Source organism: Hermetia illucens, chromosome 1, assembly GCF_905115235.1.
Source record: "Hermetia illucens chromosome 1, iHerIll2.2.curated.20191125, whole genome shotgun sequence".
Lineage (NCBI taxonomy): Eukaryota > Metazoa > Arthropoda > Insecta > Diptera > Stratiomyidae > Hermetia > Hermetia illucens.
In genome coordinates this window covers 34832059-34847398 of record NC_051849.1, presented here as the reverse complement: position 1 = coordinate 34847398, position 15340 = coordinate 34832059, and the positions used below count along the sequence as shown (strand labels likewise).

Sequence of the window (15340 nt, the reverse complement as noted above, 5' to 3'; positions counted from 1 at the left end):
AAGAAGTTCCTTGGTTCTGTGTCCTCCGTTATATATAGTATGTAGGAGTGGCAGGAGAAATGGAAACTCTACCATTATTAACTGCCCCGTAACGCCTAGGTGTGTCAAGGTGCAGGTCAGGTCACTACGGCTAATAGTATTCACTGCTAAAATGAGGGATGAATACTCTGCCAAAGTCTTCTTCTTTTTCTTCAGCCTTTGTCCCGTTCACAAGCGGGGTCGGCTCGAATACTCTGCCAAAGTATGACTCTCATGTGAGCTGGGGATTTGGAATTCACGGAAAGTATTCCTTGTTTGTACTAATAGGCGACTAGGAGGGGCTACATTGCTTAGCTCTAACAGAGACTTTTGATGCAGAGAAAAAAAGCAGTGATCTAAACGCCAAGGTAGCATCTGATTACAAGCTTTGGGGCGACTACAAATACTTGAAGATGCAGCGGATTTCATACGGACGAACTTGGTCCATTCAAAGACCATGACCGGAATGATCAGCAACTCAAGAGATGGAAGGAGTTTTTTTCGTGAGCCCTCAAGTGGCTGTGACGGTCTTCCGCCGGAACTGTTCTCCGAATTTCCGGTGTTTATCACCTTCCCGGTACTTTGTCAATCTGCTGGCAAGGATCTTAAAAGGTTCTATTTCAAGAACAGTTAATGTCGTTTAGCATAAATTCTAAAATAATAAGGTTAAACTAGTCAGATAAAAAGTGATCCCATTGCTGTGAAACACATCTTAGTACCGGTGCAATAGTTCTGTAGTACCTAAATAATAAGCAAACCCGGAGTTAGTAGAGCAGAACTGAATTCAGCTGGGTTCTTTCACAGTATGCTTGACAATTTGACTAGCCATGAAACAAATCGTATCGTACACTAACATGCAACAAGGAATATTAGCATGGGTAAATACAGATATTATGGAATCTTACAGTTGGAGGAGGGTGTGTAGCTAGGGGAGAGTCCTTACTGCGCAGAGGGAAGAGAAATAATTTTGTAAAATTTTGACTATTTCCAAAGATAATACCAGGTGGACTGAAAAGTTCTTAGGCTAACATTGAAATCTTTTTTAGGGATTTGGGATTCCTAAGTCCGCATCAACTTGATGCTTTCGTCAGTAGCGCTCATGATCCTTCTCCTTCCTGGTTATCTCATCTATATCCTTGCAAACTGTAAAGCTCTCCGGCCTGTTAACCCTAATTTTGAACGTGCCTTCCTACCTCAAGCATTTGAGTCAGTCATAGTTTGTCCGCAGTTACACCCTTGGATTTTTTAAACACCAACATAATATCTCCTATCTGGGTCGTCTAATGTGGCGATGTGGTGTTTGTTCATGGTGTTTTTAGCGAAAAGATTAATTGTTTAAAGCCCAACACTGTCTCCGTCGCTAGTAATGGTTTTTACTTTAACATAGTTTACTGTACCGTAAATACCTGACACTGCGGAAGGGAACAAGTTGTTCCCGAAATATCGATATAGCGACGGATACGGTGTTTTTTTTTAATTCATTAATTTTATTTTCCAAATTGGTGACTTCTGGGTCTGCTTTCACACTCTTGAGAACGTCAGCATATGACCGTTTGGAGATGATGATAATCTCCATTCTTATATTTCCCCGATCTCTTTTCCTCAAAGTGCCAAGGTTTCTCCAAGCTTCCTTGTAAGATCCAAGGCTAGACAAGGTAATATCAATAAGAAACGTAAAATTTCTGATGCCTGCGACCAAAAATGAAGTCAAATCATCATCATCATCAACGGTGCAACAACCAGTATCCGATATACGCCTGCCTTAATAAGAAACTCCAGACACTCCGGTTTTTCCCCGAGCTCCACCTGTTCGATATCCTTAAAAGCTGTCTGGTGCCCTGACCTATGCCATCGCTTTATCGCAGGCAGGGTCCGGCTTATCTTCTTTTTCTACCATGTATGTTGCCCTTATAGACTTTCCGAGCTGGATCATCCTCATCCATACGGATTAAGTGAACCCGTCCATCGCAACCTGTTGCGCCGGATTTTATCCACAGCCAGATGGTGGAGGTATTGCTAATTGATTTCGTCGTTGTGTAGATTACGAAATCGTCTATCCTCATGTAGGGGGCCAAAAATCCTTCGGAGGATTCTTCTCTCGAACGCGGCAATAGTTTGCAAATTTTTTTGCTAAGAACCCAGGTTTCCGAGGAATATATAAGGACTGGCAAGATCATAGTTTTGTACAGTAAGAGCTTTAACTCTATGGCGAGAAAAATTTTCAATGGTCTCAAAGTTGTAGTCTCCTATCTTTGTTGTTTTCGTTTGACCAGTGAGATTTGATGTTATTCGTTCGTTGGTTTTTGGTGCTGACGTCACCACCATGTAGTTTGTCTTGCCTTCAGTGATGTGCAGTCCGAGATCTCGCGCCATCTGCTCGATCTGGATGAAGGTAAACTGTACATCTCGGGTTGTTCTTCCCATAATATCAACATCGTCAGCGTAGGCCAGTAATTGGGTGGACTTGAAGAGGATGGTAACTCTCGCATTTATGTCTGCATCGCGAATTACTTTCTCCAGGGCCAGGTTAAAGAGGACATATGATTGGGCATCCCCTTGTCTTAGACCGTTGTTGATGTTGAATGGTCTCGAGAGTGATCCTGCTGCTTTTATTTGGCCCGCACATTGATCAGGGCTAGCCTAGTCAGTCTTATCAATTTTGTCGGGATACCGAATTCTCTCATGCGTGTACAGTTTTACCCTGGCTATGCTCATAGGCGGCTTTTAAGTCGATGAAGAGATGGTGCAACTGATGTCCATATTCCAACAGCTTTTCCGTCGCTTACCGCGGAGAGAAAATCTGATCTGTTGCTGATTTGCCTGGAGTGAAGCCTCTTTGGTATGGGACAATGTTGATGTTCTGGGCTATAAGGCTATCGGGCTAAGCAAGATAGTGGAAAATATCTTATAGATGGTACTCAGCAACGTGGTACCTCCATAATTGCTGCACTGCGTGATATCCCCATTTTTATGTAGTAGACAAATGATGCCTCGTTGCCAATCATGAGGCATTGATTCACAGTCCCACATCTTGAGGAACAGTTGATGAACCACTTGGTGTAGTTGGTCGCCTCCATATTTAACCAAATCGCCTGTAATTCCATCAGCTCCTAGCGATTTGTGGTTTTTAATCCGGTGGATTGCACGGCCCCGACTTTGATGTTCAGACCAATCTTGGCAAGTGAATTCTCGATGGCGCGAATTACGGGACCATACCATCAAAGACACTTCTCTCGCAGTTTTTCCACGATCGGTGCGGTCATTGTCTTTTATAGTCGGCCAACACTCAGAACCGTAGAGGGCGATAGTGAAGACAATTGTGCCCATTTCATAGGGGTCGGTCGTCAAAAACTCAGTTTTATTCAGATTCAATCTGAAACCATGCTGCATGAGGAGATCATTCCATTTTTGTACAATTATATATATTAGGCGCTGGACGTTGGATGTATCGTGTGACGGTATCGATAACAAGAACAAAGAGGAGTGGTGAGTATATATATCGCATCCTATGGTACCCATGTTGCAGATCTAACTGCATGGGCCAGAAGGAAAAGGAAGAAGACGAACTAGTAGAACATAGTTCCTGCCAATGGATTCGTGTGGTATCTAACACTTGCAATAAGCGTAGCAGCCACAGTCTAAACTTTTTTCAGTAACATACCTAGAGACAAACAAGAAACAGAAGAATATTTCAACAGCTAATCCACACCGGGATTTATTCCAACCAATTGTAGAGGAGTAGGAACAAAATTATAAAGACAAAATTGAACCAGCTTAGTAGGAGATATTGATTCATCTGCTGAATGAGGAAAATGAAAAATAAAAATAAGGGATGTTCGCGAAAAGGTGGTTTAGTCTCCTTAACTGTCTCCAGTCATCTGCCTTTTCAAGAAATTGAACATCTTCTAATATTCATCACTGATCTTTGTTAAATCTCAATCGGCTGTAAGCTGATAATCGTGCCACTTAATGAGTTCCGGTTTCTGGTTTGTTTAAACGCGCTTTTCTCGAAACTTGGTTTTTTTTTGTAAAACAAAACCTTGTTAGAATTGATTCGATGTCTGTCTGTCTGTCTGTCACACCCGATTTATTTGGAAACGGCTGAACAAATTGTCATGAAATTTGAAGTGAATCCCATTATATATAACAAGTGGTGCCACTTTATGTTGAGTTCGAGGGGGGCTCTCCTTGTATGTGAAAGGGGGGTGTAATTTTTTTCACAGAATATAGTCGTGTGGTGCGTCCAATGAAAGTAGTACTTTTTGAAACGAGGGTATTTTTGATACTGGATGAAACAGGGGAGTGAGGGCTCAAAATGTGTGCCCTAAAAAGTGTAGCAGGTCTTGTTCTCATAACTTATCCAACCGAAAAATCTGAAAAAATCATAATGGTGCATCCAAACGAAATCTATATCTGCTCAAGTACCATATTTTAGTAAATTACCATGAAAATCCCCCACAATTTCATCCTAGAAGTACGAAATCGGTACCGTAATAGGCAATAATATAATACACAGTTTTGGAAAGTTTGAAAAAAAACCAACTATTAATAACAAAGTTATAGAGGGCGGAATTTGGAAACATATTCCTTCATATGATGTGTTTAGAATTTTTAGGTATGTACGAATGGGAAAACGTGCATAGGAAATTTCCTACACAAGATAAACACAAACTCTTTATACCCGAAGCGTCCAGCTTTTCCAACTCGTTTAGATTGGTTGACATGATTGAGATTGATGATCTATTTGACTGATTTAGATCAAATTTTGAAGGACTGATGTACCCAAATATAGTAACAGCCTGTACCAGGGTTATGAATTTTCATTAATACTTAATCTTTTTATTAATGGCACAGCTTAAAACAAATCGAGAACTTGAAGTTGGATCCTTCAGATATGAATGATTTTGTTGACTTTTTTTGTAAAAGTATTTGGCTACATGATGGTTCCAGTTACATATATACAGCTCGTAGTGAGTATACATTGAACAAGCCCGATATTCAATCCGGCTTTGCACTGACATTTACACCAAACTTTCCAGTATCATGCTTCGTGTTAAAGTGTATCTTACTACAACAAAACCGTAACAAAGATAATTTTAAGCCTATTCTCAAATGAGAAATTTTGCCTTTGATAATTGCTATTATTAGTGTTGTAAGGAGTTATCGGTTCGATTAATATGTGGCAAAGTGGTGTATATCATGCCGCAGTTGTAGCATTTCTAGATCTTTAAGGTAGTGTACATTCAAAACAAAAACTAATTTTCATTAATTTATTTCTAAGCGCCCTTATTAAATGTGACCATGCATTTTCATTACCAATTAATCTTTGGTTTGCTCAACAAAAAATACCGCATTTTATTTCAAATTATTAAGGTGGTCAAAGGGTAGTATAGGTCAAAGGGGATTGATACCAACGATGGAGCATAAAACCTGGGAAACGCCTGCCGAACCAATACCAACAGCTCTACTGTCAAACACTATCTCCATCTCCACGGAGAGCTCTTTCTTCACGAAAAGCTGCAGACCGAGAAGGATGAAGGCGAGTCTCTCGCGCCTAAAAACGGAACAAATTGTACCAACCGGTTCTCCAGGTTGGGGGTTGGGTAGGGCTGACAATCCTACACGGAAAACAACTTGTTACGAAGCCACAACACGACCCTCGGACTGGACGGATAATACAACAACGAGTCCGGCAACGACAAAGGAATAATGATTTGCGCATTTTCTCATGGACCGTGCGCTCCCTGTACAGAGATGAAGCTGCCAAGCAGCTAGCCGATACCCTGTTCCAATATAGGGCTGATGTAACAGCGTTACAGGAGATGCGTTGGACAGGGACGGGTTTCCTGGAGAAAAGTCACTTCATCATATATTATAGTGGCCATCCAGTAAACTATGTGCTCGGAGTAGGTTTTTTAGTCAGCCAAAAAATGAAACCTGCAAATTTAGAAATATAAGCTTTATCAATGTTCACGCCCCTACAGAGGAGAATGCAGAGTCGGAGAAGGATACCTTCTACGAGGCAGTTAAGCGGACTCTCGAAGCCTGCCCTAAGTATGATATTAAAATTATATTATATTATGTACCGGATTACTATCTAATTGGCATGGTGCTCCGAATTCGAATAACAACACCACCCAGAATCCCCTCCGACAATCAGATGAGAGTTAACACTGACGCTATCCACAACGCAGCCCTCCGTAGCACATATAAAAGAGAAATGGATCCCGCAATAACCGCAGTCAACAGAGATCCAGGATCAAAAATCAGCAGGATGAAGCTTTATACACCTCGATGCTCATCCTGCCGAGACAAAGAGGGAAATCTGATTTCCGACAGAATGGGCATATTAGAGCGATGGGTTGAGTGCTTTGATGAGCTACTGAACAAACAGAACATCGGCGAGTTGGAGGTCCCGCCAACTGAAGACGACGGACAAATACTGCCACCACCAAGTTTAGGAGAAACAGTCCGTGCAATTCATGTACTTAAAAATCATAAGTCGCCAGGAGCCGATGGAATTACAGCTGAATTGGTTAAATATGGAGGCGACCAGTTACACCAAGTGGTTCATCAACTTGTGCTGAAGGGATGGGACAGCGAATCAATGCCTGACGATTGGCAACGAGGTATTATCTGTCTCATACATAAAAAGGGAGATATCACATAGTGCAGCAATTATAGGGGTATCACGTTGCTGAGTACCATCTATAAGATATTCTCCACTATCTTGCTAGGCCGGATAGCCCCATGCGCCCAAACCTTCATTGGCCCATACCAAAGAGGCTTCACTCTAGGCAAATCAGCAACAGATCAGATTTTCTCTGTGCGGCAAGCGATGGAAAAACTGTTGGAACTGTTGCACCATTTGTTCATCGACTTTAAAGCCGCCTATAATAGCATTGCCAGGGTAAAACTGTACACGACCATAAGAGAATTCGGTATCCCGACTTAATTAATAAGACTGACTAGGCTGACCCTGACCAATGTGCGAGGCCAGATAAAAAGAGCAGCTCGAGAAAGTGATCCGTGATGCTGAGGTAAATGCAAGAGGTACGGTCCTCTTCAAGTCCACCCACCTACTGGCCTATGCTGACGATATCGACATCTGGGATGAACCACCCGAGACGTATAAACTGCCTTCATCCAGATCGATCAAGCGTCGATGGGCGCGAGATCTTGGGTTGCACATCAATGAATGCAAGACAAAATACAGGGTGCGGCAGCATAACTTCCTTTTTTCAAAACTCAATAAAAACTATTGTATGCATGGGAAAATATTTATTTATTTTTTTGAATGTAGGTACATGCCTAAAGTTTTTATTTACATTGTTTTAAAGATCAAATCTGTTAGGTGACGTCCCCCATTCTCCATACATTGCGTAAACCGATTTCTGGCGTTTGTCATGACGCTTGTTAGCATAGCAGGTGTTATGTTGGCAATTTCTTGTTGGATGTTGGTCTTCAAATCTTGTAGGGACGGTTCACATAAACACGGGATTTCAGAAAACCCCATAGAAAAAAATCACAAGGGGACAGATCGGGAGAGCGTGCCGGCTATTCCAAATCGCCTCTAATTGAGATAAGGCGCTCTGGAAAGTGTTCCCTCAAAACAGCCATCGATGCTCTTGAAGTGTGTGCTGTTGCACCGTCTTGTTGGAACCAAGTGTCCTCCAAATCCAAATTTTCTAGCCGTGGGAAAAAAAAATTCTGTAGCATGTTTACATACCGGTCCGAATTCACTGTCACTGTAACCTGATTTTCCTCAAAAAACCAGGGACCAATAATTCCGGCTGAGGAAATTGCACACCACGCTGTGACTTTGGGTGAATGCAAAGGCTTTTGATGCAATTCTCGAGGGTTGGTGTCAGCCCAGTAGCGCATGTTTTGTTTGTTAACCGAAATGCACGCTGTGTTGCAATAACCGAACATCCGCTTGAAAAGTAAACCTCAACGGCAAAGGCACGCTCCTCACTATTCCAACGCATGATGGCGACTGAACCGTGTCGGGACAAAACTTTACAGTATCCCCTCTTGAACGAGACCACTAGCGCTCCGCTATGACATCAACTAACTGAGTGGCGCGCATTTTAAAAAAGGAAGTTATGCTGCCGCACCCTGTATATGGTGGCAATGTCAGTACCGAAGTCGAATCAACCAACAACATCAAACCGCACTGGTCAAACACGAAGAAGAATAAGGATAGGAGAATACAACTTTGAGAGCGTTGACAATTTCTCCTATGTAGGGCCGAAAATCACAACCGATAACAGCTACGATGATGAAATCCGCTTTTACTGTACAAGACTATGATCTTGCCAGTCCTCATGTATTCCTTGGAAACTTGGGCTCTTAGCAAGAAAAATTGCGAACTCTTGGCCGCATTCGAGAGAAGAATCTTCCGAAGAATTTTTGGCCCCCTACATGAGGATGGACGATTCCGTAGCCTACACAATGACGAAATCTGTGAGCGATGCCATAACCGACCGGTTGTGGATAAAATCCGGCTCAATACGTTACGGTGGGCGGGTCACTTAATCCGTATGGATGAGGATGATCCAGCTCGGAAAGTCTATAAGGGCAATATCTATGGTAGAAAAAGAAGACGAGGCAGACCCTGCCTAAGATGGAGCGATGGCATTGGTCAGGACACCAGACAGCTTTTAGGGATATCGAGTTGGTGGACCTCGGCGCAAAACCGAGATGTCTGGAGTTCCTTATTAAGGCAGGCCTAGACCGAAGAATGTTGTCATAAATATGGTACCAAACGTACTTAGCCCCAGCCGCAAAAAGAATCGGAACGGCTGGTTTGACGATGAATGTAAGCTAGCAACGGAACGGAAGAATGCTGCAAACCGAGTAATGCTACATTCTCAAAGGACGCGGGCAGGCGCGGAGACTTATCACGAACTCCGTCGAGCGGTGAAGCAACTTCACAGACGGAAAAAGGAAGCCTGGGAGAACCAACAGGTCTGTGAGCTCGAAAAGTACAGGAAGCAACCGCACCAGGCGCGCAAGTTTTACCAAAAAATCAGCAGGATGAAACTTTACACATCTCGATGTTAATCCTGTCGAGACAAAAAGGGAAATCTGGTTTCCGACTGAATGGGCATATTGGAGCGATTAGTTGAGTATTTTGAAGAACTCCCAAACAACTAAAATATCGGCGAGTTTGAGGTCTCGCCAACTGAAGACGACGACAAATGCTGCCCCCAAAAAGCATGGAAGAAACAGTCCGTGCAATCCACCGGCTTAGAAACCATAAGTCGCCAGGGGTCGATCGAATTTCAGCCGCGGTTCAAGCAGTTCATAAGTTGATGCTCAAGGTGTAGGACAGAGAATCAATGCCTGACGACTGGCAATGAGGCATTACCTGTCCCATACATAAAAATGGGGATATCACACAGTGCAGCAATTACAGAGGTATCACGTTGCTGGGTACCATCTGCTTGGTCCGATAGCTCAATAGTCCAGAACATAATTGCTCCCTACGAAAGAGGTTTCACTCCAGGCAAATTAGCAACAGATCAGATTTTCTCTGTGTGGCAAGCGATGGAAAATCTTTTGGAATATGGATATCAGTTGCACCATATTTTCATCGGCTTTAAAGCCGCCTATGACAGTATAGGCAGGATTAAACTGTACACGCCCATGAGAGAATTAGGTATCTCGGCGAAATTGACAAGAGTGACTAGGCGGACCCTGACCAATGTGCGAGGCCAGATAAAAACAGCAGGATAACTTTCGAGACCATTCACCATCAACAACGGTCCAAAACATGCGCCCTTTTCAACCTGGTTCTGGAGAAAATGATTCAAGTCCACCCAACTACTGGCCTACGCTGACGATATTGACATTATGGGAGGAACAACCTGAGATGTACAGTCTACCTTCATCCAGATCGAACAGGTGGCGCGAGATCTTGGGCTGCGCATTAATGAAGGCAGGACGTATCATAACCGATAATAGCTGTGACGATGAAATTCGGTTGCTGGCTGTCAACAAAGCGTATTTCAGTTTATAAAAACTGTTTTGCTCGAAATATTTCACCATAGGATCAAAGCTTTGACCGTACAATACTACCATCTTGTCAGTCCTTATGTATTCCCCGGAAACCTGGGTTCTTAGCAAAAAAAATGCGAACTTTTGGCCGCGTTCGAAAAAAGAATCGTCCGAAGAATTTTTGGCCCCCTACATGAGGATGGACGATTCCGTAGCCTACATAACGACGAAATCTATGAGCGATACCACGACCATCAGGTTGTGGATGAATCCGCCTCAATTAATCCGTATGGATAAGGATGATCCAGCTGACCCTACCTGTCATGGAGCGATGGCGCAGATCAGAACACCAGACAGCTTTCAGGGATATCGAAATGGTGGACCTCGGCGCAAAACCAGAATATCTCGAGTTCCTTATTAAGGCAGGTCTAGACCGGATAACGGTTGTTAGGCCGTTGATGTTGATGATACAACACTATTCTCGCAGCATAAGGAGACCTCTATGAGGCGGATAATTACCTCGTATTCCTACCTATTTAACAACATCAGGAATTGGATAAAAAAATTTCAACTGGAAGTTGCAGGTTCGAGTCGATCGTCTACTTGGCGGGATTTACTTGAAGCGTCAAGGCTCCTTTGACAGCGGAGGAAAAAAGCGGGATCTACCGAACAACCTGCAGCGATTGTAATATTATATACATAGGACAGACTAAACGCTTGATAACGACTAGATTTAATGAGCACATCAAGGAAGCGGTAAATAGTGTCCGGAAACAAAAGTCGTGCATAAGATCATCAGTTGCACCACACGTGGTCGAAGAGAGAGCTCTTCCGTCATGTAAACTGAACGACAAACTTCGACCCTTGGGAAAATTTTGAAATTTTGAGCGAAGGCGCGACTCGGTTATTTAACACAGATTCAGGTAACTGCCTTTATGAAACTAATATGACTAATCGCAATTGTTCTTAGTAGCTTTGTACTGAAGAAGAGGGTGAGTCGCTTCCAAAAGATATATTTACGTTCAAAATCAGAAAATTATAGTTTGGAGAAAGCTACCCCTTGTCTATTCATTTTAGGCTGGACTACAAGTAGCAGTCGAATCTCTATAGTGTGAAGAAAAGATTGCTTTATCTGACTCTTCTTGGCTGCCAAAGGAGACACAACAGGAGCTTTTTTGCCGAGAAAAAGAAAGGTTTGGTCGATACAGCAACGGCTAATTCAGTAAACTATGGTGTCCGCACCAGAGTTCCCTTTCATTTTATTACTAATAACTACAAGAAAGTCTAAATAACCAAATTTTTAACCAGCTAAGGATTAAGAAGCACTAGGATTCCTTGGGTGGACAAAGAGAAACCAAGGTATGAAACCGTCCGGAGATTGTCTGGGAGATATCGATCAAGCAGAAGCTTCAGAAAGGATCTATGTAATTGGAACACAAAAAAAAAAAAGAAAAGTTACCTTTTAGGAATGGATAAGGTAAAAGTTATAAAGGTGGCACAAGAAAACTTAAGATTGTTGGATCATATATCCTAATTAGGAACCTAGCTGGCTAGAAAGGATTTAGCAGAGCCTGATCTGTCAAGGAACTTTGCAAGTCCTAATTCTTAAAAATTGGAAACCGCCTTACAACCCGCATTCCACCCAAAATATACACACACTCAATGCATCGCCCTTTTCCACCATAGTCCTTTCCATCCTTCCCAATCAGCTGATTGTGACGATTGCGAACGAGCCGGTGCTCCACCATTCCTCTAAATATCTGCACCCCAATCCGCATCTATATGTATGGATTGATATCTATCTTCGTGATACTAAAATTTCGAAAATTTCCACACCCTTTCGCAAAACACAAAATATACAAACCTACATACATAGAGTCATATGTACAAACATACAGACAAACACATATCGACATAATGACTGGTTAGATACTATTTTATAACCACCACGTGCTGTACACAACTGCATGCACACACAATCCTCCTACATTAACAACTTCGAAATTTCCCTAAAACGAAAGATGATTTACTGCATCTCCTAGGCCGACATTTGTGCAGGAGTAAGCACTTTTCATCTGGGTGACATGGCCCGCAGTTTGGGAGAACTACCCTCATTTCCAGGGTACGAAAATGCAATTAAAGCGATTTTTGGGAAAAATAATCACCTTAATCATTGCACCAATTCCTAACAGGGAACGTAGGACACAAGGCGGGAAAGAGGGAGGTTCATTCGAAAATTCACCTCCCACACCCTGACTTATGATAACACTGACCAAGAAGTTTCTCACCACGGGGTGGCGATGCGCATGGTCGGCCACCAGCTCAAGTAATCATTTTCGAAAGCGAACTCTGCACAATTGTAGGCTCATTTGGTATACCCAGTGTTGATGTACACATGTACAACACACGCACACACACGCCCGCTTGTGCGAGGACATAGTGAACATGCTCCCAAATGCAGAGCCTCGCGGTGTGCTCTGGAGGCTCCCTCGTTTTAGGAAATAATAAGAAAAAAACTTTTTATCAATGAGATGTTGTACGTATAGATACGCTGCGTTGTATACAGCGCTCTATAGTATTATAGGAGCTCCCCACACACTCTGTGTCCTGGCCGTGTGCACTGGCTCTGTGGAAAAAATGTGGGCGAATTCATACGAATGGGCTGATAATGAAAACAATAAATAATAAGGACTAAGGACTATAAAAAGTGGAAATATGCGAAGGAGGTGATAAAAGTTAAAAAAATATTTGGCTAAGCCTAGCGAGGAACGGGTTTGAATATTGAACGGAGCATCCTAGAAGGGCAACAATTACACATTCCGGGATCCTTGCAAGATTGGAAGATTCATGTGATAAAAATATGATTCCGTAAAAACACCAAATATGTGAAATGTGTGAGAAAAGAAGGCCACGTACCTCTCTTGCCATTACGACATGCCTCAACAGAACCTGAACGGGGGCTCTGTCGGTTGCCCCCTGCCTTCATTAAAAATCTCGTCTAGATTTGGTTTCGGCATTAATTTGAAAATATGCTTGTCTGGCTGCTATTCTCTGTCTGTCTGCCGGACTGCCTCTTCCTGCCTGCCTGCTCGCCTATTCTCGGACTTGGATTCCACCGCAACCGTTCTCCGATCTTACTCCTGCGTTTTCGAACAGGCTCCAATTTGGTAGGCGTGATTGTCTGTCCCCAGCAATTTACACTCTTCAGATTAATTATTATCTAAATTTTGATGATACACAATGTAAGTGGCAGTTGTTAGGGTGAACTTTATTCATGAGGCAGTTTTTTTAGTATTTATCCATCACACCAACATTTTTGAGATTATTTCACACATTGCGTGCCTTTGTGCGACTTCCCGATGCAGCGGAACTCGATCCAGCCAATGTGCAGCCTTCTAGCCTGGAATACAAACTCTAATCCCTACAGAGAACCACGACTAAATCCTCTTCAATTTACGACTCTGATTCGATGATGGTTTAGGTAGTAATGCTAGCGTTAGTTGTAAGATATTGGATAGTTTACGAATTTAATCTTTTCGTTATAATTAGATTTTAGGAAGTTACTTGTTTATCATATAATATTAGAGCATTGCCTTGTTTAGTTACCAATTGAAACCAAGCCCCGATAGCTTGACGGTTACCAAATTTATTGCAATTTTTTTACGAGTTAGAAGTGATTTTTGCTAATTTCTTTATTATTTATAAAATTCCATAAAGGACTTGTTTATTCCGATTATATTTCCATAAAAGTCGAACACTACGCCCCGTTTCGTTCCATTCCATGTGACCCTATTAAGACGGGGCTCGTCCATGGGAGGAAAGCCCAAGCAATGCGAGGACCCGAACTCCTTTTTACAAAATCCACTACCTTGTTCGGCTCAAGCAAGGTTTCATGATTCCAAAGTCGGATATCCACTTTACTCTATTAGATTTCAACCTTATTCAACACCTTCACTCGTATTTTATCAGATTTTTTTTGGGTGGATGTTTCATATATGTCACGATCCTTGGTGCAGCACTGGCCATCCAAAAGAGAACACATAGAGGTTAGTGATTTCTACCAGACGCTATTCATTTAGATCTCCCGTCTCCCGTCCTTTCTTGCGATATTAATTTCCACTATTTTCCATAAGATTCGGAAAAACTGACGGGAATAGCACCGTTTTTAGAAGAACGAAAGGATATACATTTCACACGCACACAACGCGACGAATTGCTTGTATTATTGAGGCGAGGCTACGGGAAAAAATCAACTTTTTGCTTATTTTCGCCAGCGATTTTTCCTTATCTGGACACTTTGCGAAAACGTAAAACGACAGAGCAAAAACAAAAGTTTAATCGTATCCTTTTGAATTCGTCGCGATGACTTTTATCCTAGCACATACATATATAAACTATGTAGGAATCGAAAGGAAAAAATTCTTAGACACTAAATCGATTTTGAATTTATATTACGAGAATACGCGAATACAGGAAGAGATTTCGAAATATCTGAGATTAAACACGATTAACCGGAGATTCTGGCTTGCTGTTTTGTGAAAATTAAATGGAAATTTTTTTTTATATATTAGATGTCACCAAGTTTTGAATTTTTGGCAACTTAATAAAAGTTCCATGTCGCGAATATGGAAAATTGACTTTTTCCTTAAAAATTTCACAAACACCCTGGCAGATTCCGATGTATTCGCACGAGACCACGCACACCACCGCGTCCCAATGGTACACACATATGTGAGGTGGAAAACGTGTCGATAAGGAAGACCAACTGCAATCGGACATTCAGGACAAAAAGGACAAACTGAATCCGAGGTTTGTTTAGGTTCCGTTCCCGTAAATTATAACAGAAAGTCTCCGCAAAACCTGGCTCGAACCCTTTTCAATCCGCAGAATACACAAAAAATCACACAATCTCCCCGAATATCCTTAGCCCCTCACACATATGGCTCTACGACCGTCGAACCGAGTCCGCAATCATGACAACACTCCTTGGTAGATACCAGAGTACTTCAGCAGTTGCAAAGGAAAATCCACCAACAACGTCTTGTGCATTTTCACCATCCTCCTTGGGATACACCAGCCGCACACATGTTCAAAGCTTCGTGAAATTTGCCATTTTAGCACCTTTGCGACAGAACACCCCCAAATATGTGCCACTGTGTTGGTTAGGGGAGATATGAAGGCTGTGTGGGTCGTGTAGGTTAAAGAGGAAAAGTCGTGTAGTGGTTGTATCGTAATGGAAACTCCTTTCCCTCTGGAGTTTGCGCACTTGTTTTGTTTTGAATATTTGCATTGAGCTTTGCGAAAACCATCCCATTCGCGG

General features: G+C 42.3%; 1 protein-coding gene across 2 annotated transcripts in view; it reads right to left on the bottom strand.

Annotated features, from left to right (window-relative positions):
• Positions 1-14901, bottom strand: part of LOC119647004 — a 66289-nt gene extending 51388 nt beyond the window's left edge. The window contains exon 1 of one of the 2 annotated variants that reach the window (XM_038047731.1): positions 12937-14901. Coding sequence is in view for 1 of the 2 variants with exons in the window: in XM_038047733.1 (XP_037903661.1) it covers positions 12937-12948 (12 nt within the window). In the remaining variant the exon portion in view is untranslated. The remainder of the gene's footprint in view (positions 1-12936) is intronic. The other variant, XM_038047733.1, reaches the window with a different exon arrangement.
• Positions 14902-15340: the final 439 nt, after the last annotated feature.